The following is a 22,193-nucleotide window of genomic DNA, read 5'->3' on the forward strand; positions in this document are numbered from 1 at the left end:
CAGGATAATATAACCTCAAAGGGTCCTACATTAAACCCTGTTTTATGCACACCTTGACCAATAAAGCTTCATCTAGGCCACTGCCTAGGGTTTAAGGCTTCTGGGTAGCTTGAAAACTATGATCTTGACTAATTTTTGACATATTGTATTTACTGGGATGATGTCACTTTATCTTTGCTATCAAACTTTGGAGGACTCCATTTTACATGCTTAATGCTTCTCTTGATCTGTAATGTCAGGCAAATGATGCACAACTCAGTACAATGGTTGCAGAGCAGGTATAACTACCTTATATTCCAGATGCTTGCTAGTGTTTATGCTGCCTCGAGTATTTGTTGGAGTGACTGTTTCTCCAGTTTCTTTCTTCTTATCTTATTTACTAGTTGATTAGAAGAGTCCTAGAAAGATAAAAAATCAGAGCTACTCAATCATTACATACTTCTTGCTAGAGTGGCAGATGGCATAATAATTTAATTTTTTTGCCATGTTTGGGAGATGGACGAAATTGGAGTTGCATAACGGTACAGGGTTAAACTTAACTCTGTACTAAGATGTTTTGAGTTTTCTTTGTTCTGGTTTATTCAGGTCTGGGCCAGACATGAGGCCATAGTTGTCATGGCGCCGAAGAGGTGGAGGGCATAGTTGTCATGGCGCCGAAGCGGTGGAGGCCATAGCTGCATAATCAAAATCAACATCAAGCCACATTAGGTCGTCAAAAATCAACATTAAGCCACATTAGTTCGTAAAAAATCAATATTAAGTCACGCTTAGTCATAAATAATCAACATTTAGAGAAATGTTCTTGTTCTCTAATAAGTTTGACTGGTTAAATGATTTTACTTTTACACGAAACTTTTTGTATTAGGTAGAGCACAAAACTAGCTTTCCAACAAGTGTAAGATTACTTAAATCCAAGTCATAATGACAAAATTATATTCCGGTCAAACTTAATGCTATTAAAATCGCTCGAATGAAAATAATTTTATGGACATCACAATAAAATATTATTTTACCGCACTTTTAGTTCTTGGCAATGTTTTGCCATTATAAGATTTATGAAATTTTCAGAATTGAGAAAAACCCAAACAGTTGAAAGTTGAAAATTGCTCCTACAACAAAATAAATTCAGTTTTGTTCTTGGATTGGAGGGGCGACTTTTAATCTTTTTGGAATTTGATTTTTAAACTATTTTTATTGGATTTAAATAGGGGCTTTTTGCTTATTTATGAATAATATCTTAAGTAAAGTAAACATAAATGATATTTGACATAAATAAGTGTTGCACTTTGCAGTAAAGCGATAGTGCAGTAAGGCGACAATAGCCCAGACCCTAACTAGGTCTGTCTGGATGCTTAGTCGTTGCCTAGGTGATGCCTTGACAACTATACATGAGGCACCAACATGATGTGCCCCTATCCAAGTTGGAAGCATGGTATCAAGTTTCGATATATATATATATATATATATATATATTTGGGTGAATTAAAAAATTAAATAGGGGGGGGAGATATACAAGGCCTAGAGGGCAAAGAAAGAAAATGGATACACCCCTAGAGGGAAGGGGAGGGGGAAGCCAAAATAAACAACAGGAGGGAAACAATATCTCTTATGGTGAAAGAAGCATCAACAGAAGCAGTGGAAGGAACTTCCAGACTCTCGATTGTAGGAGGAACTTCCATTCTCTCTTCAAGGGGAGGTAGCTTGAATTTGGAGCAAGTCTTTGTGTGGTGGCCAAACACTTTACATATTGTGCAATGAGAGGGGATCTAGTTATAGGAGGATTCTTGGTAGGAGTGCCCTTCATCATCTATAACAAGCATCGATGGGGGGGTGGTGTCGGCCGAAACTTTAATGCAGATTCTTGCTTAAGAAAGCCTTTGCATTCTTCTGGTTCTAACATTTGTAAAGAGAGGAGTGCCGACCACAGAGCCCATTATGCTTAGCTCTCTTTCACACTAGAAGTGCAGAGGAAGGTTGGGAAGGGCCATCCAAAGGGGGATGAAGCAGTAATCGATTTTTTGGACTAGCATGTATCGATCCCATAGGCGGAGGAAGATCGGTTTGTGTCCGATTTGCCAAGGGCTGCCTTCTAGAGCCTTGGGTGTATCTTGTTCATTTGGGAAGTTAAATAAGAAGACACCATTTTCCAATAGGTGTGTTGGGCTTTCCACTATTTTGTAAGAGAGCTTTCATAATAGGACGGTTGGTCGGCTACCTAGGAAGTGACCGGCCAAACAAAATCTCCATTTTGATATTTCTTCATCGAGGAATCCCATTGGGCAATGGCCAAATTTCTTACCACCAAGGAGGGTGGGGGGATTTTGTTGGAGCAATGGCAAAGGGCTCTTTCCTCCTAAGCAGTGGCGCGGGTTTGAGTCCTAGGAACCAGCCTCTCTATAAAGGGGGTAAGGCTGTCTACCTATATACCCTCCTAGAACCCTACTTAAGTGCGGGAAGCCTTTGTGCACTGGGTAACAACCTTTTTTTTTTTTTCAAGGAGGGTGGGGGGAACAAAGTGGAGAGAAAGATCAGCTTTGGAGGAGGGAAAGTTGGGGTTGAAAAAAGAGGTCCAGGATTTGGATGTAGGAGGAGGATGGTTTGTCGAGGTAAAGGAGGTGAGGTGAATGGAAGGACATGGGAGTTCCTTGGCAGGAAGAGAGGGAGGAAGGATAGAGGAGTGGTGAGGAGGAGGAGGAGGGAAAGGAGGGAGAGGGGAATGGAAAGAGGCGCCAGAGGCCATCGGTCCTATAACTCAGGTCATCAAGTTTCAATATTTATCAACCATTTTGGTCCGATTCCTATCGAGATTGGCTATGTTATTATGTTTCAAAACTAATAGTTTTCTGGTTCTTACTGTTCTTTTTATAAAATGGTGTATTTTTTCTTTCCCCTTCAATAGATAATGAAGAATAACCAATTGATTTTATTGATGAGGAAGCATTGTCGCACCCAAGAAATGGCCCATATTCGTTGACCCCTGAAGGTTGGAAAATAAACGGGAGAGGCATTGAGGGGAGCAGGCTCTTTAGGTCCATATTGACTAGAGGAAAGAGACTTGGGTAGTTGATGACCTCTAGCACCCCTTCTATAGTCATTGTGCGTTTTAAAGCCGTGAGGGGTCACCCCAAAGTGGACAATATTGTGGCTTAGTGTGGGGTCGAGGCGTAACAAGCATAATAGTATATGACATCACCACCACATAAGTCCAAGGCCTAGATACCCGACTATGCTGATGTATTTCTAATCTATGTTTGTCCTTCACTCTTATTTTCAATAAAATTTGAGTTACTGGGGATAGAAAAAGAGAGGAAAAGATGGTGGTTACATCATTCCTGAGACCACCTTTGCTACCAAATAAATTTCCTTGGTTATCTTTGATAATTAATTCCATTCCAGAACATAATTATCTGCTTTCATGCTCATAATTCCTCGTGAGAACCTATAATCATTTGACACTTTATCATTTATTTTGGGGACAAGTTCTTCATGGGAATGTGAGGGAGAGGGGGTGTCAAGTGTGGGAGTAATAATGGGTTTTATAGGTTTTAGTGAAAGTGTTAGTTACCACACGGACCCTAAGGGGTTTAATGGTCTTTATAATTCATAGAACTTTGTCATATCGGATCCATATAGCCGACCCCATTTAGTTGGGATTAGGTTATGTTTGTTGTTGTTTCTCTCCATTGTTATAAATAAAGAGGGCTGGTGTCATATTAGATATAAGTCATTACCCCATCCAACATGGTATCAGAGCCATAGGATCTGAAACCCTAAGGGCCCTCCCTCTTCTCCATCTTTTTCTCTCTTTCTCATTTCTCTCTCTCTTTCTCTCCCTGCGCCTCCCTCCATCTCTCTTCATCTGCTTCTCTATCGTGGTGGGAGCTTCTTTACACCACTAAGAGGGTTTCTAGCCTCCATCCATTCTTCTTATGGGCTCTCGGACTCTCTTCTATAATGATCTAAAAGACGCAAAACCTTTTTTTTCATCACTATTCAAGTTTTATTTTCCTTGAAATTATTTTTTACATTACTAGGATGCTTTTTCCCTTCTCAATGCTCTGATCGTCTTGATGTTTGTTGCGATTGGTGCTCCTTATCTTTGTAGTGGTATGTACCAACCACTTTTTCGTTTGAGGTTTATGTTCTAGAGCTATCCCCAAAATTGATTTCTCAGAGTTTTACCTTTTATCAATTTTTGGGTTTTCCAGCCTATTCTGGTTTTTTGGCGCATTCTCTATCTCCGGCTAGTGTCTCTTCTATTTGCATAGCCCCCTTGAGTAGCAACCATGTCTATCAGTGCATCTGCTTCTATTGGCAGAGACACCACGACTCTTTCTTCCTTTTCTCCTTGTGCTATCAAGCTTAATGGTACAAACTACCTTATTTGGTCAGACTTGGTCTGCATCTCCGTCAAGTTCTGTGACTATTACGGGTATCTCACTGGAACCTCGAAGTGTCGGAACACCGGTCCTGAGATTGACAAGTGGAAGTGTGCTAGCTCTATGGTTATGGCCTTCCTTGTTAGCTCCATATTGCCACAACTTTCATGTGATTATCCCTTCATTGACTCCACTGTGAAGATCTAGAAGTCTATCTAGGATATCTATTCCCAGGTAGGGAATGATGGTCAGGTCTTTGAGCTTCGCTAGAAGGTTCATGATTTGAGGCAAAGAGGGCTCACACTGTCACAATACTATTATGAGTTGTGGATACTATGGATTGAGCTGGATTTCTATGAGAAGTATACTCCTTCCACCCCTGCAGGCGTCACCAAGTTTCATAAGCGAGAGGACAAGATTAGGGTATATGAATTTTTGACAGGTCTAAATGTGGAGTTTGATCAGCTGCGGTCCCAGGTTTTGAATCGTGACCTCTTTCCTACCTTGGATCAAGCCTATGTTATAATGCAGCTTGAGTACAATCGACATACCACTATGCTTCCACAACTAGCTGCTCTCCTACTGAGAGACCTGCACTTGTCTTTGGCACTCAGTCCCTTAGTGCAGCCCCACAGTCTAGTGGCTCCTTTACCAGGACTCCAGTGAAGTGTGATTACTGTGGAAAGGAGCGTCACACCAAGGAGCACTGCTGGACACTTCATGGCCGTCTTGCTAATACATCTCGCAATAGGCAAGGAAAGGGTTATGTTAGTACTTTGGGCAGGCCAACCATATTGAGAGCTCTAACTCTGACTTTGCTCCTAGCACCTCAGCAGCCTCGCTATCATCTGATGAGCTTACTGCCCTCCGGTGCCTCTTGACACTTCTGGACTCTCCTGCACCAGCCTCTACGAGCTCTGTTCATTCCACCCCTTCTAGGTTAGGTATCTCTTTCTGTGGCCATACTATGTCTGTCCCTTTTACCCTTTTGAATATAAACTTTGGGGCTTCTGATCATATGACAGGCCGTTTGTCTCTTCTCACAGTAACTACCTGCCCTATTAAAGGGCTCTGTTAGTTGTACTCCTTCTTTATCCCTTTCTACTGTATTGCATGTTCCTTCTTTTTCCACTAACCTTTGGTCCATTAGTAGTCTTACTTCCAGTCTTAATTGCAAAGTCACATTTTTCCTATCTCATTGTGTTTTTAAGGATCTGGTTACAGGGGGCAACGATTGGCTTTGGTAGGTATGTGCTAGTTTGTATTTGCTTGATGATGACTTGGCATTGGTCTCTGGTCAAGCTCTTCAGACATCTTCTACGTCACCTCCTATCTCTGAGTTACTACAGTGGCATTGTCGATTGGGACATCCCCCTTTGGGAACTTTTGCTAGAGTTTTTCCTTCCTTTAAAAATTGTAATTCATGTCACTTTTTTTGTGAGGCATGTGTTTTGGCCAAACAAATTCGAATCACTTATTCTGTTTCTGGAAATAAAAGTGCCACTCCTTTTTTATTGATACATTCTGATATTTGTGGTCCATTTCGCTATGTGTCTATCAATGATTATCAGTGGTTTGTCTCTTTTATTGATTTTTATTCTTGGACCACTTAGGTTTATATGATGCGAACCAAGGGCGAGACTTTCAATTTTTTTCAGAAGTCTTACAACATGGTTCAGACTCAGTTCGATGCTACCATTAAGATCCTTTGAAGCGACAATGGCCATGAATAATTCAAAGGGTCCTTTCAGACTTACCTTTTCGATCATGGGATGATCCATTTGAGTAGTTGTGTGGATACTTTGGCTCAGAATGGGGTTGCTGCGCGAAACAATTGCAACTTTTGTGGGGTTGCACTCTCTTTTATGTTTGAGATGTATGTTCCTCCCCAGTACTAGAGTGACACAATTCTCACTGTTGCCTTTCTTATCAACCGAATGCCTACTCGTGGCTATTCCTTCCACTCTCCTTTGGATTTTCTCTAAGGTTCCGCTACTTTTCCTGTTCCTCCTAAGGTATTCGGTAGTGTTTACTATGCTCACAATCATTATCCTCATGGAAAATTTATTCCTCGTGGTCTTCGGTGCATTTTTCTAGGGTATGCTCCTACTTAGAAAGGCTATCCGTGTGCTCATCTTCCCACTTGATGTTAGTTTGTAACTATGGATATTGTCTTTCACGAATCTGCGTCATACTACAATGCAACCGCTCTTCAGGGGGAGTCTCCTATTGTGGAAGATGTGCGCCTCTTGAACTTGCCATCCTTGCCAGTATCCTGTTTCATGGGGAGAGTGACACTCCTACTTCTCCACGGCCAGAGATACGTGTTTATAGTCGCAGACAGCAGATTTAGACCACTGCTACACATCCAACATCTACTATACTATACCAGTTGTTTCCTCTCGAGACTGATCTTATCCATCTGGACCCAGGTAATTCTCCCTTTGTTGATCCATCCCTTGAGCTACTTATTACTACTCGTAAAGCCACTAGGTCTTGTACTTTACATCCTATTGCTAAAACTGTTTCTTATGACTCACTTTCTTCTTCCTACTATAGTTTTGTGTCTTCTCTATCCTTTGTTTCCATTCCCCATACTTGGTAGCAAGTGAGTGCAAACTCATGATAGTAGGCATATATGGCTGAAGAGATGCAGGCTCTTATGTAGAATGGCACATGAGATCTGGTGGGTCTTCCCCCACAAAAGAAGACAGTTGGGTGCAAGTGGATCTTCACAGTAAAACAGAAGGCTGATGGTACAGTGAATCAGTACTGGACTTGTTGCCAAGGGCTTCACTCGGCATACGGGATTGACTACCGGAGACTTTTGCTCCAGTTGCTAAGATGAAAACAATTCGTGCTATCTTAGTGCTGCCAACTTAGATTGGGATCTCCAGCAGCTAGATGTGAAGAATGCCTTTCTTCATGGGGAACTTGAGGAGGAAGTATATATGGACATTCCTCTAGGTTCACTTGCTTAAAACCCAAGGGAAGATATGTAAGCTGAAGCGTGCACTGTATGGGTTGAAGTAATCTCCTCGTGCTTGGTTTGAGCGTTTCCATAAGGTTATGGTCGCTACAGGCTACTCTGAAAGCAATGCCAGCCACACTATGTTCATCAAGAGATCTGGTGGGAAGATTGCTATCCTAATAGTCTATCTAGATGATATTGTTGTTACTGGTGATGATCTATAGAAATCTCTCGCCTTAAGAGATACTTGAGTGAGGAATTCGAGAACAAAGATCTAGGACAACTTCATTTCCTTGGCATTAAAGTTGCCAGATCTTCTTGTGGGATCTACTTGTCTCAGTGGAAGTATGTGCTTAATCTTCTTTCTAAGACAGACATGATGGAGTGTAAGCTGGCAGACACTCCTATTAAAGCTAATGATCACCTGAGTAGCAAGGAAGTTGATCCTATGAATAAGGGGAGATATCAAAGATTAGTGGGGCGTTTGATCTATCTCTCTTATACACACCCTGATATAGCATTTACCGTCAGCCTAGTTAGTCAATACATGCATGATCCCTATTCGACTCATATGGAAGTTGTGCTGTGTATTCTTCGGTACTTGAAATCTGCCCTAGGACGTGACATCCTTTTTTTCTCCTTATGATCACCTTAGGGTGGAGGCCTTCACGGATGCTAATTGGGCAGATTCCCCTGATGGCTGTTGGTTTACTACTGGTTATTGCATCTTTGTTGGTGGTAACCTTGTAACATGGAGAAGCAAAAAGCAAGCTGTGGTTGCCCGTTCAATTTCCGAAGCAAAGTTCCGTGCAATGGCACATGGCATTTGTGAACTTCTATGGCTTCATGGTCTTCTCATAGATTTGGCTGTCCTTGCCACCCTTCCAATGAAGCTCTTTTGTGAAAACAAATTTGCCATTAGTATTGCTCACAACCCTTTCCAGCATGATCGAACCAAGCATGTGGAGATTGATTAACACTTCATCAAAGAGAAGCTGCATATTGGTCTTATCACTGTGTCTTTTGTTCCCAATAGTGAACAACTAGCTAATGTTTTTGTTAAAGGTCTTATTAGTAAGATGTTTCATCCTATTATCGGCAAGTTGGGCATATGTGATATCTATGCACCAACTTGAGGGGGAGTTTTGTAATAAGGAATTTTATGGGTTTTAGGGAAATTGTTAGTTAACAAACGAACCATAAGGGGTTTAATGGTCTTTGTAATTCTCTAGAAATTTCTCTCCATTGTTATAAATAAAGAGGACTGGTGTCATATTAAACACAAGTCATTCCCCATCCAACAGTAGGCAACCTAAGAGGGTGGTGAACTTGAAATTTAGATCTCTAAGAAGAGAGACAACCTTTTTTGGAGAAGGATTGTAAATGTGGAAACTACCTCTAAAGATTGAATTCGTACCATTGAAGCACAGTGGAAGGGAAGAGAAAAAAGCTAGTGCGACACAGATTTATAGGGGTTAGGCAATCTTGGCTAGATCCACTCCTAAGGAGTTACTCACACTCTTAGACTTTTTACTAACTCAATTTCTTTACTTGGTAGAAGCAAACCTTTCTAGTAGGTTTCCACATGGCTTTCTTCCAGCCTTCTTTAATCATATTGGGTTTCATCACCAATACGTAAGGTAGAATAGTTAGACACCCATATGTCAACTACAGTGGAGTTGTTATCCTTGCCTTAGACACCCATAACAACTCCACGGTAAGGCGACGGAGGTGTCTGAGGGTCTTTCAGAGTGCCTTAGCGATAAGGCGGGCATAAAGCGTCGCCTTATTGACTAAAGCGTTCATATGTAATTTTTTTATAAAACCAATCTATTTGGCTCAAATTCTAGTTGAATCCTATTACTCATATGTTAAATAAATATTAAAAGTTCATATTCAAACCAATGTAAGATATTCATCAAAAAAACAAATCAATAAAGTGAATAAACTAAGTTCATCTTCATCAATCATCAATCATCATAACATATTAACATATAATATAAATACATAATTATGAAGCAAAATTATAAAAATAAAGAAAAGAAGACATAAAAAATACAAGTATTTATTATACTTGCCTCTATGGTGCCAAAATGAGTGCCTAATCCCTAAGATCATCCACTATATTTCTACTCCTGTCAATGAAGAATGAAGCTCACCGCTACCGGAGCAAACTCACCACTGTCGGAGCAAAATGGTCGCCTAGATAAGTGGTTCTTCCTTGTTTCTTGATTCCTTCTCAAAGCCCTTTCTTAAAACCCTTGATAAAATCCAAACCCTGTTTGTAATCGTGTTTTTGTTTTGCTTGTTTTGGTTATTTTTGGTGGAGTAAAGTTGATCCCATACATCTCAAGTGTTAATAAAATCATACACCTGCCAATAAAAAATCTATATTTGGAATCTTCATCAAGTAATTTTAAAATGTGTTTAAAAAAAAAAAACCCATAAGGCGACATTTCACGTAAGGCGGAGCACTGCCTTACCATCTCTAGACCGCATCAGTGCGAAGGCGCTAGTAAGGCGTCGCCTTAGCAGCGCCTTAAAAACTATGCCTCCTATCATGGGGGGTTTGTTCCATTAGGGCTTAGGTGACTTTATTATGAGATTTTTAGGCTTAGAGAGAGATATGCACAAGTTTGAAAGGAAAGGACTTACAAGTATAAATTTTCCCATGTCTATGGATCTTGCATTCTTCATGATGCTTCCAAGACTTGAAGTCTTCAACCATTGATGGATTTGAGACTTGTTGAAGCTTTGTGTTCCCAAGCATCCATACCTCTTTGCTTCTTGTTGCTCATGAAATGGCTTGCGTTTGAACAAATGAATTCTTCTTTGGTGCATGATACTATCCACTTGAATACTTGGGATTTTATTGCATCCTTCCACATACGCACATGCATTAGTAATCCTATGGACCTCATCTCATTGTGGGTTTCATCACCAATACGTAAGGTAGAATAGTTAGACACCCATATGTCAACTACAGTGGAGTTGTTATCCTTGCCTTAGTTTAACTGAAAAAGTAAGTTGTTATGCTTACGGTAAATTTTTACGTCGTTTATATATATTTTAAATTTCAATATATAACCCCATTTTCTGTTTTGTTTTTTTATTTAATTATAAATTAAGGGAGATAGGCTAATTTTGGTATTTCAATAATATCTCACGGGCACTGTTCTCTATTATATAGAAGGTAGGTTACCAGCTTTATGCATACCGTTCATGAAAGTAGTCTGTCATGCAGGAACTCTGCTTCACATCATACAATGGTATAGATATAATAAAGTTGATTAGTATATTCATTCACATGAATTAAGGCATCTGCTTTTGCAAAATTGAATAGAACTTTAACCAGACAAGTCCAACCTTACAGGTAGAACAGGCACATGCTGGGCTTGAAGCTCTTGCCTTGTCTCAGAAGACAATAAACCAGCTTCGGGATAACTTTCTTGGTATTGAAAAGTAGGTTGATTCCTGATTGTTTAAATCATCCAGACAGCTTAGTTACCTCTTAAATGTGACTTACCATATGACAAGCCTTCAATTAATTAAATTTTAATGGTTGAAGCTGTAGTTTATATTTGGTTGTCTCACTTTCATGTGCATCAGGCTGTGTCAAGAATGCCAAACACTGATTGAAAACCATGATCAGATAAAGCTCCTCAGCAATGCAAGGAACAACTTAAATACAACTCTGAAGGTTTGTTTATTCTTGAAACTTTGTTGCCTCTCTCTCTGTTCGTCTCTCAATCCCATCTCTCTCTCTCCAAACAAACCTTTTAAACAAATTTGATCCAACATAATTTCTAGTAACTGATATGACTTTAATGATTGTTCACAAACATCTTCCCTGAAGTTATGAATGTGAAGATTGTAACGCCCCAAATCCGGGTAGGGTAAGGGACATCACCCCCCAAGCATCGACCCTTAATGTCACATATTTTTATGACAAACTAACAAAATCCCAGATCACACGTAAACATAGTGGAAGCATTATATTACAGACCATATAAATATGATGGTGGCTACGAGTCTTACTGCTTTGTACATAACAAAAAGATTTAATTTGCGCAACTATTCAGTCATATACTAGAATATACAACCATTCCATAATCCATTATGCTGTTCACACAAAAACTAACACACATATAGTCTTCAAAATAGATCTCAAAGATTCTAATATCATAATCATGATTCTGTACCTCCTCTCCAATCTCTTCATCTGTAAAATATCAACTTATATAGCGTAATGAGGTATACATGATCTTATACACATAAGCATTCAAAAGAACGATAAATGGAATACAGAAATAAATGACAAATCATAAAATTTCTTTCCTTAATAAGGTCGGTCTTGTCCATTAAGTGAACTACCAGAGTGCACCAACTGTTGAGGGTGGTAGTCGACCTCATACATTCCTAGGCATTAAAGCCCCAACATTATAGATGCGCTCTACTTCCATGTGTCCAAGCACCTAAGCTCTGGGGGAGGAACCCTCGTCTATTCTCTTTTTCTTTTAAGACCTCATCCAGTGTATAACCCCTTACTGGACAGGGGTGGTAGCCATTGAGGTATTTGACACAATTACTTTAACCATGTATACGCACTTTTCTTCTTTTACATTTACTTTGTTTCTTTCTCTTTCTTTCTGTTTTGATACTTAACTCACACATAACATGATATATGAAATCATACCATTCCATTAATCATCACAAAGCTCATAACAAATTTGTTGCACAGTCATTAGTCATAAGCAGAACATCATTTGACACAAGCACTTCATAGTACATAGCTTTATCTATTATGTACTGTTGTGTTAAGCATTCCATTTAATAGAAACTTGATAACGTATTTGTTGTCACTAATAAAATCATACAACATTCATTCATTTACATCATATAGCATACACACTATAATTAATTACATGGTCATGATTTCCCTCACCCACTTCTTCTTCTTCTTCTAACTCCAGAACTCACCAAAAACAGCACATAGACTCAATCAATTGAGTCTTGATTTAACTTAGACTAGAACACTAATCTATTAGCTAATTATTAATCTATCAACTAAACACCCTTTCATTAATTACTTCTAACTAATTGAATCACTAACCACACTTTACCTTCAGTCAAATCCAGCCCATGGCCACCAGCACCTTCCAACCATGTGGCTGTCCCAACCTTACCACCACCTACTTAACCATGCACATGGTGCCTGCTTCTAAAGCCGCCATGTAATCCACTTATGTGCTTAGTCAAACCAAGTCAATAGCCACCTCTTCCTTCTAACCATGTGTCTGCCCCAACCTTGCCACCACTTACTTAAGCATGCAAATTGTGGCAGCCTCTAAAGCCACCATATAATCCACTAGTGTGCTTAGTCAAACCAAGTCAATGGCGACCTCCTCCTCCTAACCATGTGGCTGCCCCAACCTTGCCACCACCTACTTAAGCATGCACATGGTGGCTATGTCATGTTGCCACACTTGGCCCAATATGGTGCTACTACCCATAACCCCATTAATTCCGAATCACTCCATATTTTAATTAATGATAATTAGCCTTAACCAATTATGATTCACCACCAATCATGCGACGTCATGCTTCGCTATCCACGTAAATACATTAATCCAAATAAATAACATGAATTCATTTAACTTATTATAAAATCATATAAATTATAATAATAGATAATAATATAATAATCATGATGTATAAGTGGCATATTACAAAGATCCTTGTCATCTTCCTACCAAATAAAAAGAAGATAGTTGTCATCTACTTTGCTGATGATTTGTATGAATCGCATGTTCATTTTGTAGGATGTGGAGGGGATGATGTCTATTTCTGTAGAAGCGTCTGAAGCACGGGATTCTTTGCGTGATGATAAAGAACTCATAAGCACATATGAGGTGACCTTGTCAATTTGAAACCAGTCACAAATTGTATTTCTATTATAATTCAGTGCAGCTAGAATTTCCTGCTGACCATGCTTTTGATGATATCTTTTCTGCTTATGTTGAAGTAGAGGTTAACAGCACTAGATGGAAAAAGGAGGTTTGCATTAGCAGCTGCAGCATCCCACAAGGAAGAGGTTGGCAGGCTAAGGTCAGTTTTATTTGTGCCTTTTTATTTTTTCTCTTTTTGGAAATTTTGTTATCATGTTTTTTTCTTTTCTTTTCTTTTCTGAATAGCTCTAAGCTTATTTGTTTGTGCTTATCATTGATGATTTAAATTGGAATATTCAAGATGAGGTTCTGTGGTATATGCTCTTTACTGATGATACTGTTTTGATGGATGAGACAAAAGTAGGGATTAATGCTAAGTTGGATTTATAGAGATCAACCTTGGAATCAAGAGGTTTCTAGAGAGAAATAGAATGAAGACGACATATGTTATACTAAAATTGATAACAAATTGGTGAAAATTGAGAAGGGAGAGACACTGCAAAGTGATTATTTTCGATATCTGGGGTCAGCCATAAATAAAGAAGGTGATATAGAGGATGGTGTTTCTCAGAGAATTAAACATGATTAAGAAACTTGGCGATTTCTCGCCGAAACTTTGCTAATTTCGGTGTTTTTCTTACTGAAACAAATGAGGAGAGAAATGGGAAACAAGCATTATTTCGATCAAAGTTTGAAATGCCGGTGCTACTTGTGTTGTTTCGGTGAAATGATACATTTCAAGTTCTATTTTAGCACCTTTCTCGCTAGATAGGGTCGAAATTTCAACCTCATTTTGCTAGGTTTCACCTCTTTCTACCTGCAGAAGCTACAATAAACCTCCAACTTCAAATTCTGGCCACATCATCACCTCAAAGACAATGACCATACTACATTTAAGTCAAATGACTGCCATTGTTTAAGATCTTCACACAATCAAGTTAAATAGGTAAACCACTTTCTCCTTAATTTTTTTTTTCCAAAAATGAGGTACTTTGTTGGTGATTCAGTTTTTATACGTCAGACATTAAAGGTCGATCTACAACCTTATGGTGTCGAATTCTTTTTTTTTTATATATAATTATTTTATTTTTATGTTTGGAAAAATACATTTTCCATCAACAAAAAGTGAAAAGTATGGTTAATATAGACTATATGGGACTCTATCATAAATATGTTAATCACCGTTGGCCGATCTACAGTATCACAATGTTGGAAATAATTTTTTTTAATTTTCTGAAAAAATATGAAAAATATTTAAAAATATTTAAAAATAAATAAATATGGAAAAATAATGAAAATATTATATTTTTATTTGAAAAATAAAAGTAATTCCAAATTGTTTTGAAGCGCATTTGATGTTTTTTATGTTGTACTATATCTGATTTTGTTATATTAGGCCAATATATTATTGAAAATAATATTATGAAAAAATTATTTTTAAGTAAGAAAAAAATAAGAGTTAAGAGAAAAACAAGTACCTACCTGGTTGTTTTAGTGGCCTTAGATGATACGCCGAAGTCAATAATGATTTCTTTTTTGTATACATCGATGCAGTGGTGATATAATGGTTGATAGAAGAAGCGATGAGAAGGGTGGGAGGACTAAGGAGAGCCATCAAAGTGCTCTATTGCAGCTGAATGGTGGGTGCTGTATGGGGGTACGACACAAGAATTGAGAAAGATTGCCATCAAAGTGCTTTCCCATACATGTTCTGCCTTTTGTTGTGGGCGAAATTGGAGTATGTTTTCACTCATCCACTCGAAAAGCCGAAACTGATTAGGTTCCTAGTGTCTCATTGACTTAGTGTATGTGCACTATAATATGAGGCTGAAGATGCAGCACATACGCTTGGGTATGGAGAATGATAGGAACCAGATCAAGCTTGCCGATGTTTTCCAGATTGAGTCAGATGATGAAGTTCCCCTAGTGGACTGGTGAGGGATAGAAGTGATCTGGTGATGGATTGGCCTGGTAGGCTTGACCCACAGATAGTGGAACAGATGGGGGTTGATGTTGATTAATACATGGCTATAGAGGGTAGGATATACTCACAGACCCTCCAACCATTTGACCCTGCACCTGGAAGGATGATACAGAGGAGGAGCCACTTGATTGGTCCGCTTCCTCAGGCCTCAGCTAATCATATTCAGACCTAGGCTCACTTATCATTGATACATGTAGGTGATGATGGTGATGGTGGAGATGATGGTGTTGGTGATGATGCTTGTGGTGAGAGATATGTAGAACTTTGAGAGGTGTATGGTAGAGTTGGATGCGGAGCTGGTGCAATTCACTAGGGGAGAGAGTTTGATCATGCCACATAGGATATGGATCACGGTGCACGCCAACTAAGGGTAGGAGTGTAGGCTACACGATAGGGCCTTGTCTCTGGTTCAGTGGAGATGAGCAAAGATTGTTTGGACATTGATAGCCTGTCTAACTCCATTGGTGGATAGAGTTTGAGTATATGGAATAGTCACAATAGGGGGAGTGGGCACTAGTGTGCCCCATCATTTGTCTGAGATAACACCTAGTCGGAGTATAGTGCTAGTAGTGGTTATGGCCATTTCAATGGTATGGGACATGCATCTAGTTCATCTGTTCCTAGTTTTTACTAGATCATTTTTTGTGCATAGCTTCTTCTTACCTAGCCCAGCTGTACATGCTATCAGAAGCATCAGGTCATAGTCATAGTTGTCATGGTGCCAAGGCAAACCAAGGCATTTGAGGGCTGCCTAAGCACTTAGGCGACAAGGCACCTCCTTAAGGCGAACAAGTGTTATTTTTTATTTTTACTCTTTTCTAACACTATTTAGTATGCTATATATATATCTTGTATCATAAAAAATCAACATTAAGCCACATCAATCAGAAAAAATCAACATTAAGTCACATCAAATCATAAAAAATCAAAATGCTCTTGTTCTATAATAAGTTTGACTAGTCAAATGATTTTATTTTGCATGAGACTTTTTGAATTAGGTGTAGCACAAAACCAGTTTTCCAACAAGTCTAAGATTACTTAAATTTGAGTTGTAATGACGAAGTTATGTTCTTATCAAACTTATTTTAAAGTGCGTGAACGCTATTAAAATCGCTTAAATGAAAATAATTTTATGGACCTCAAAACAAAAGATTATTTTACCAAACTTTGGTTTTTAGCAATGTTTTACCATGATAAATTAATAAAATTTTTGGAATTGAGAAAAACCCGAACATTGAAAGTTAAAAATCGTCCCTACAACCAAAAATCTAGTTTTTGTTCCTTGACTTAGGGGTTGACTTTTTTTCCTTTTGGAATTTGATTTTTAACTATTTTTATTCGATTCAAATAGGGGGTTTTGCTTATTTATGAATAATATTAAATAATATTTGGCATAAATAAGTGCCAAAATATAAGGCAACAATCGCCTAGGCCCCAAGTAATCCGCTTGGATGCCTAGGTGCCTGTGACGGCAATGCCTTGACAACTATGGTCATAGTGGCTTAGTGGTGGGTTCTTCTTCTTCATATTATGATGAAATATAACCTAGGATAGGTTACCTTCAGTATGTAGATGAGTAAGTTTACATGTTGTGGAGGTTTACATCCATTAATTTTTTGTTCTTGCACAATATGATGTGGCATGCATTTGTTTTGTAGTCAAAGGAAAATGCACGGTGGCTCCTTGGGCCATAAATGGACTTTAGCCAGAATGTCATGGTTCATTTTAGTAGATATTTATATTGATCAGTGTTGTATTGTTCATTTGTTTGGGGCTTGAGAGTTACATACTTACGTGTCTATGTGAACTCTGCTTTGTACTTTTGTAGGTTTTACCTTGTTCTACTTTTATGTCACTATGTTGTAAGTTACGAGTTAATTAATCAATATTATGTTACTTGTTTTACTACCATACTCTATCTTATATTAGTAAAACAATGTGTATAATAGGAGATATTACATAATGTATACAGAACAGTTCAACTATTGCTGCCTAACAAGGGTGCATGTGTGCAACTCTAAAACAACATTGTGTCATTTTTTTTCCCTGCAAAGTCAAGTTATAAATATGTTTATTTACCTTAAAAACAAGCTTCCCACCAAGTTTCAGATCATAATATGGCCGGTTGACCACCAAAATAGCCATTCAAAAGAAGGGAAAAAAAAACCAATATATATATATATATATGTATAAATGGTTTTTGAAACCATTGAAACACTACAAAAAACAAGATTTTGAACCTTGGAATTAAAGTGGGATGGATGAAGTGGAGAGGTGCACCTAGATTGTTGTGTGAACGACATATTCCTTTAAAGCTTAAAGGAAAATGTTATAGGATTGTTGTACAATTGGGTATGATGCATGGGGCGGAAATGATGAATGTTGGTTAGTTAAGAAGTGTGATATAAATAAGCTATGTGTTGTAGAGATGAGGGTGTTGAGATGGATATGCAGCAAAACTAGGAAGGATAAAGTAAAGAATGAACATATTAAAATTGATTTTGGAGTTGCTCCGATTCATGATAAGTTATGAGAAAGTTGTTTAAGGTGGCATGGTAATGTTCAACGGAGGCCTTGGAATGCACCAGTAAGGAGGAGTGATCTGATTCAGATTGAAGGAACTAAAAGAGCTAAGGGCAGGCCTAAAATGATCATACGAGAAGTGGTGAGGAAAAACATGCATAGTTTAGGTCTTGTCCTGTGTATGACCTCGAATAGAGCTGATTGGAGAGCAAGGATCAATGTAACCAATTTCATATAGGTGGGATTTTGCTGAGCTATTGTTGTTGTGTTCCTTTCCTTTTACTATTACCATTCTTCTTGTGTTTTTGCTTAGATACATGAAACTGAGCATTTTTTTATAATCAGCTATTCACCATTTGCATGGAGTTGGGATAAGGCTTTGTTGTTGTCTTGGTTCTCGGATCCATATAGCTGGCCGCCTGGCCTCATTTAGTTGGGATAAGGCTGAGTTGTTGTTGTTGGTAACGTGAGCTTGTGGCTCACAAAATAAATCATGTTAGCATATGATGAAACATTGATATGGGCATGCATTTCTTTTGGTGTTTGCTGTGTTATGACCATTATCAAGCTTTAGATCTTTGGCTCAATGAGTTTTGTTTTCTGGTCCCATTTTGAAATAAAGAAACTTAATGGTCAGGTTGTACTTAAGGAATTAGTGCATTTCATGGTTTTTAGTTCATTGGGTATGATGGGTGTGGTGTTAGGTTGAAAATTCTGTATACATGGAACTTATGATTTGATAATATAACAGGGAATATTTTGAAGATGTAGATCAGACTTGGGAAACATTTGAAAAGACATTATGGGGCCACATTGCAAATTTCTTCAAACATGCAAAAGAAAGGTACTCTCTTTCATAGAAACTATAGAATTTGGAATTTCCTCTATTCAATAAAAGTTGTCATCTTTGTTGTTATCCTCAAATTTATCGGGCTTTGTGGTGCCTATATTAATATTTTTAGAGAAATCTTGTACTCCTTTATATTTAATTTAAATTCTTTAAGACACTTAACTATTTGAGAGTTACTTTATTAGTTGAGAATTAATCATTTGTTTAGTATTACATGTGGTGGCTTTAGGGCTGTTTATTGGAGTGCACTGTCAGTGTGATTTTTTGTCTTTTTATCTTTTTATCTTTTGGTGAGCTATATTAGTCCTCAAAGTACAATAATAAGAAGCTATAAACATAATTATTGTCATTAAGATAGAAATAAGAGATTAGATATTTATATATGATAAGATTTTGTAGGTTAAATGCATAGTTGTCACGGCACCAAGGCGGTGTAGGGTTGTCTAAGCGCTTAGGCTAGAAGGTGCCTTAAGGCGAACAAGGCGATCAAGTGTTATTTTTTATTTTCCTATTTTCTAACATTATTTAGTAATCTATATATATCTTTTATCATAAAAAATAAAGATTAAGCAACATCAAGTCAATAAAAATCAACGTTTAGCCATATTAAATCATAAAAAATTAATATTAAGTCATATTAAGTTATAAAAAATCAAAATTTAGAGAAATGCTCTTGCTCTATAATAAGTTTGGCTGGTCAAATGATTTTATATTTACATGAGACTTTTTGTATTAATTATAATACTCCGGTGACACTTATTTTACTTGTACTTAAATCTATGTTGTTATGACAAAGTTATGCTTCGATGAAACTTATTTTTAAGTGCAAAAGTGCTGTTAAAACTGCTTGAATGAAAATAATTTTATGGATATCAAAATAAAAGATAATTTTAGCGGATTTTTGGTTTTTAACAATGTTTTAACATGAAAAAATTTATAAAATTTTCATAATTGAGAAAAACCCCAGCATTTAAAAGTTGAAAATCGCCCCTATAACAAAAATCCAGTTTTTGTAATTGGATAGGGGGGTTGACTTTTATCCTTTTGGAATTTGATTTTAAACTACTTTTATTAGATTCAAATAGGGGGTATTTGCTTATTTATAAATAATATCTTAAGAAAATAAAAAAACATTTACTTAAATGATATTTGGTATAAAAAAGTACCAACACACAAGAAGGCATGCAGTACAACAAGGCGACTGTTGCCTAGGCCCCAGGAAAACCGCCTGGACACCTAGTCGTCACCCAGGCGTCGCCTTGACAACTATGGTTGAATGTACTAAATGTATTAGAAATCATCAAAAAATGATCTGAACCCGACTCCCCTTGAACTGCATATTTCCTTTTTAATTATTTATTTATCTCAAATTTCTCGCATTTTGGTCATATTACTCGTTAAACTCTTCTATGTTTATTTGTTTGCTCCCTGTATTCAGCTCATTAACTAAGGCTAAAGATTTTGGCACGGTACTCCATTTTTCTCCCTTCAGAAACGTAAATAGCTTGGTGCATGATTTGAAATTTTGGTAGAAACTCGAAATGACAAAAATTTTGCGAAATATTTCGTTTTCCAGAAGCCTCGAAATGAAAAAAGGGTCCACTCTATAGGCATACCAGATTTCGACCAAAATTTTGGCATTTCAGTTCCAATGCTGAAGTTTTGGTCTTGTTTTAAAATTTCGATATCATTTTCGAAAAACGGTACAGAGCAGTGTTATTAATTGAATTACATTTCAATTGAATTGGGTCGAAGTTCGTGAGTTTCAATGAGGAAAAGAGTAAAACCCCCCGAAAATCTTTTGTGATTTTGGCCAAATCATCTACATTTCTTGGTGGAACATGGTGTTGGGGACTCTATGTGGTGCTCGGATGGGAAAGGGAGTCCAATATGTAACATGTACCCTCCTCAACTCGGGTCTCCAACAAGACAAGCTTGTAATCAATGAGTCTAGATCCATGCTATCTTCCTCCTCTAGTACGAATTTATGCCAGACTTCTCCAATAGTCTTTACGAGGGGCATTTGCACCATGCTTGGCATCTTGTGTGGCCTGGTCAATTGAGTCTCCCCATTGACCGGAGGGGCTCATTGGGCTAGTCATGTTGCTCCTCTTTCTCTTGGATATCATCTACACTTACAGCTGCAGATTGATCACCCCCATCATCTTTTGATGCTGATGGCATATGAGTGGTGGTGGATGTAGACCAATCTACATCTTCCTCATCTCTCCCAAGCTCAGTTGGGATTGAAAAGACCGTGGTGTCTCTTGGTCCCTCATATGACAAATATTTCGACATCAACATCCATATGCTCAGAAATTTGGGGAAAATTTGGGCAAATGATGCTTCAAATACACACCTAAATGTTGAAGATTATTCTACACAATCAAAGTTCAAAGCTTGATTCAGCAAAATAACGCAAGATTTTGTGGTAGCAAAGGGATTTTTCATTGAATTTTTGATCACTTTGGTGGTTTTGCAAGTGTAATTGGGAGAAAGAGTCAAATTGGCCGAAATGAGGTATTTATATGCTTCAAATGTACTATTTCTCTGTAATGACCAAAATAATACATTGCTTTGGTCATTTCGCCAAAACATTTCAGCGGAACATTGTATTCCTATCATTTCTCCATGCATTTTGTTTCGGTTTGGAACCATGTTGTGAACTAATACATCCTTGGACAATTGCATAAAATCATTTTGTTATAGGATTTTGTGTAATTTCTATCCAAGTTGATAATTGAGAGCTGTTGTTCTTTGCTGGTATGTTTTTGTAGGCCTTTTTTGTAGGTGGGGAGTAAGGTTTAAAAGTTGATTTCAACCGAATTAATTCCAGAAGTTGACCTAAATCTTTCGACCTTTTTCCTGGTTTCGGCTTGTGTATTTGTTTGACCATTTCGGTGCTCAAACTGCCATATTATGAGCTGAAACGTGCTAGAGACCCTGAATATACATACCTAGACACAGTGGAGCCTTTATATCGTTGAAAACCCACTGAAATTAGTACTTTGGTTTTGTACCTTAGGTAGGCAGTGTATGTTGTACCTTGCCTGTATAGTTCTCAAAGATGGCCTATGTTACACATGACATGATTTAGTACTAATGTAGTGTAGCATACCAAATGTAATGAGCACTGATTAAAATATGCAATTGTAAGTGACAGATGGAGAAAAACTACTTAATATTATTAAATTTCAAAATATTACATCAAAGGTGCAAGTGCATAGTCACTGACACTTCACAAGTCACAAGTTCACAATACTCTCTGACATACAATAAGTTAAAGCCTACCTGTTACATATTTGCCCTATTTTTTACAAAAATCTAGGGTGTACCCAATGCACGAGGCTCCCGCATGTGCGAGGTCCAGGGGGCCGAGAACTATGCAGCTTACCCCAAGAATGTCAAGGGGCTGTTTCGACTTTCGACCACTTGACCACTAGTCGCAACATTCGTACCTTAATGTTGGACCAAGCACGCCCCTTATTTTTGCAAAAATCTATCTTAGGGAAAAAGAGTATTATCTCAAAATTTGAAT

The 22,193-nt window shown here is 37.9% G+C and overlaps 1 protein-coding gene across 1 annotated transcript in view; it reads left to right on the top strand.

Moving 5' to 3' along the window:
• Positions 1 to 22,193, top strand: part of LOC122065334 (exocyst complex component SEC6-like) — a 41,035-nt gene that overhangs the window by 17,012 nt on the left and 1,830 nt on the right. The window contains exons 3-8 of the mRNA XM_042629131.1: positions 240 to 278; positions 10,724 to 10,812; positions 10,960 to 11,050; positions 13,173 to 13,262; positions 13,379 to 13,458; positions 18,557 to 18,649. Coding sequence (XP_042485065.1) covers positions 240 to 278; positions 10,724 to 10,812; positions 10,960 to 11,050; positions 13,173 to 13,262; positions 13,379 to 13,458; positions 18,557 to 18,649 — 482 coding nt within the window. The remainder of the gene's footprint in view (positions 1 to 239; positions 279 to 10,723; positions 10,813 to 10,959; positions 11,051 to 13,172; positions 13,263 to 13,378; positions 13,459 to 18,556; positions 18,650 to 22,193) is intronic.

Source organism: Macadamia integrifolia, unplaced genomic scaffold (genome assembly GCF_013358625.1).
Source record: "Macadamia integrifolia cultivar HAES 741 unplaced genomic scaffold, SCU_Mint_v3 scaffold1979, whole genome shotgun sequence".
Lineage (NCBI taxonomy): Eukaryota > Viridiplantae > Streptophyta > Magnoliopsida > Proteales > Proteaceae > Macadamia > Macadamia integrifolia.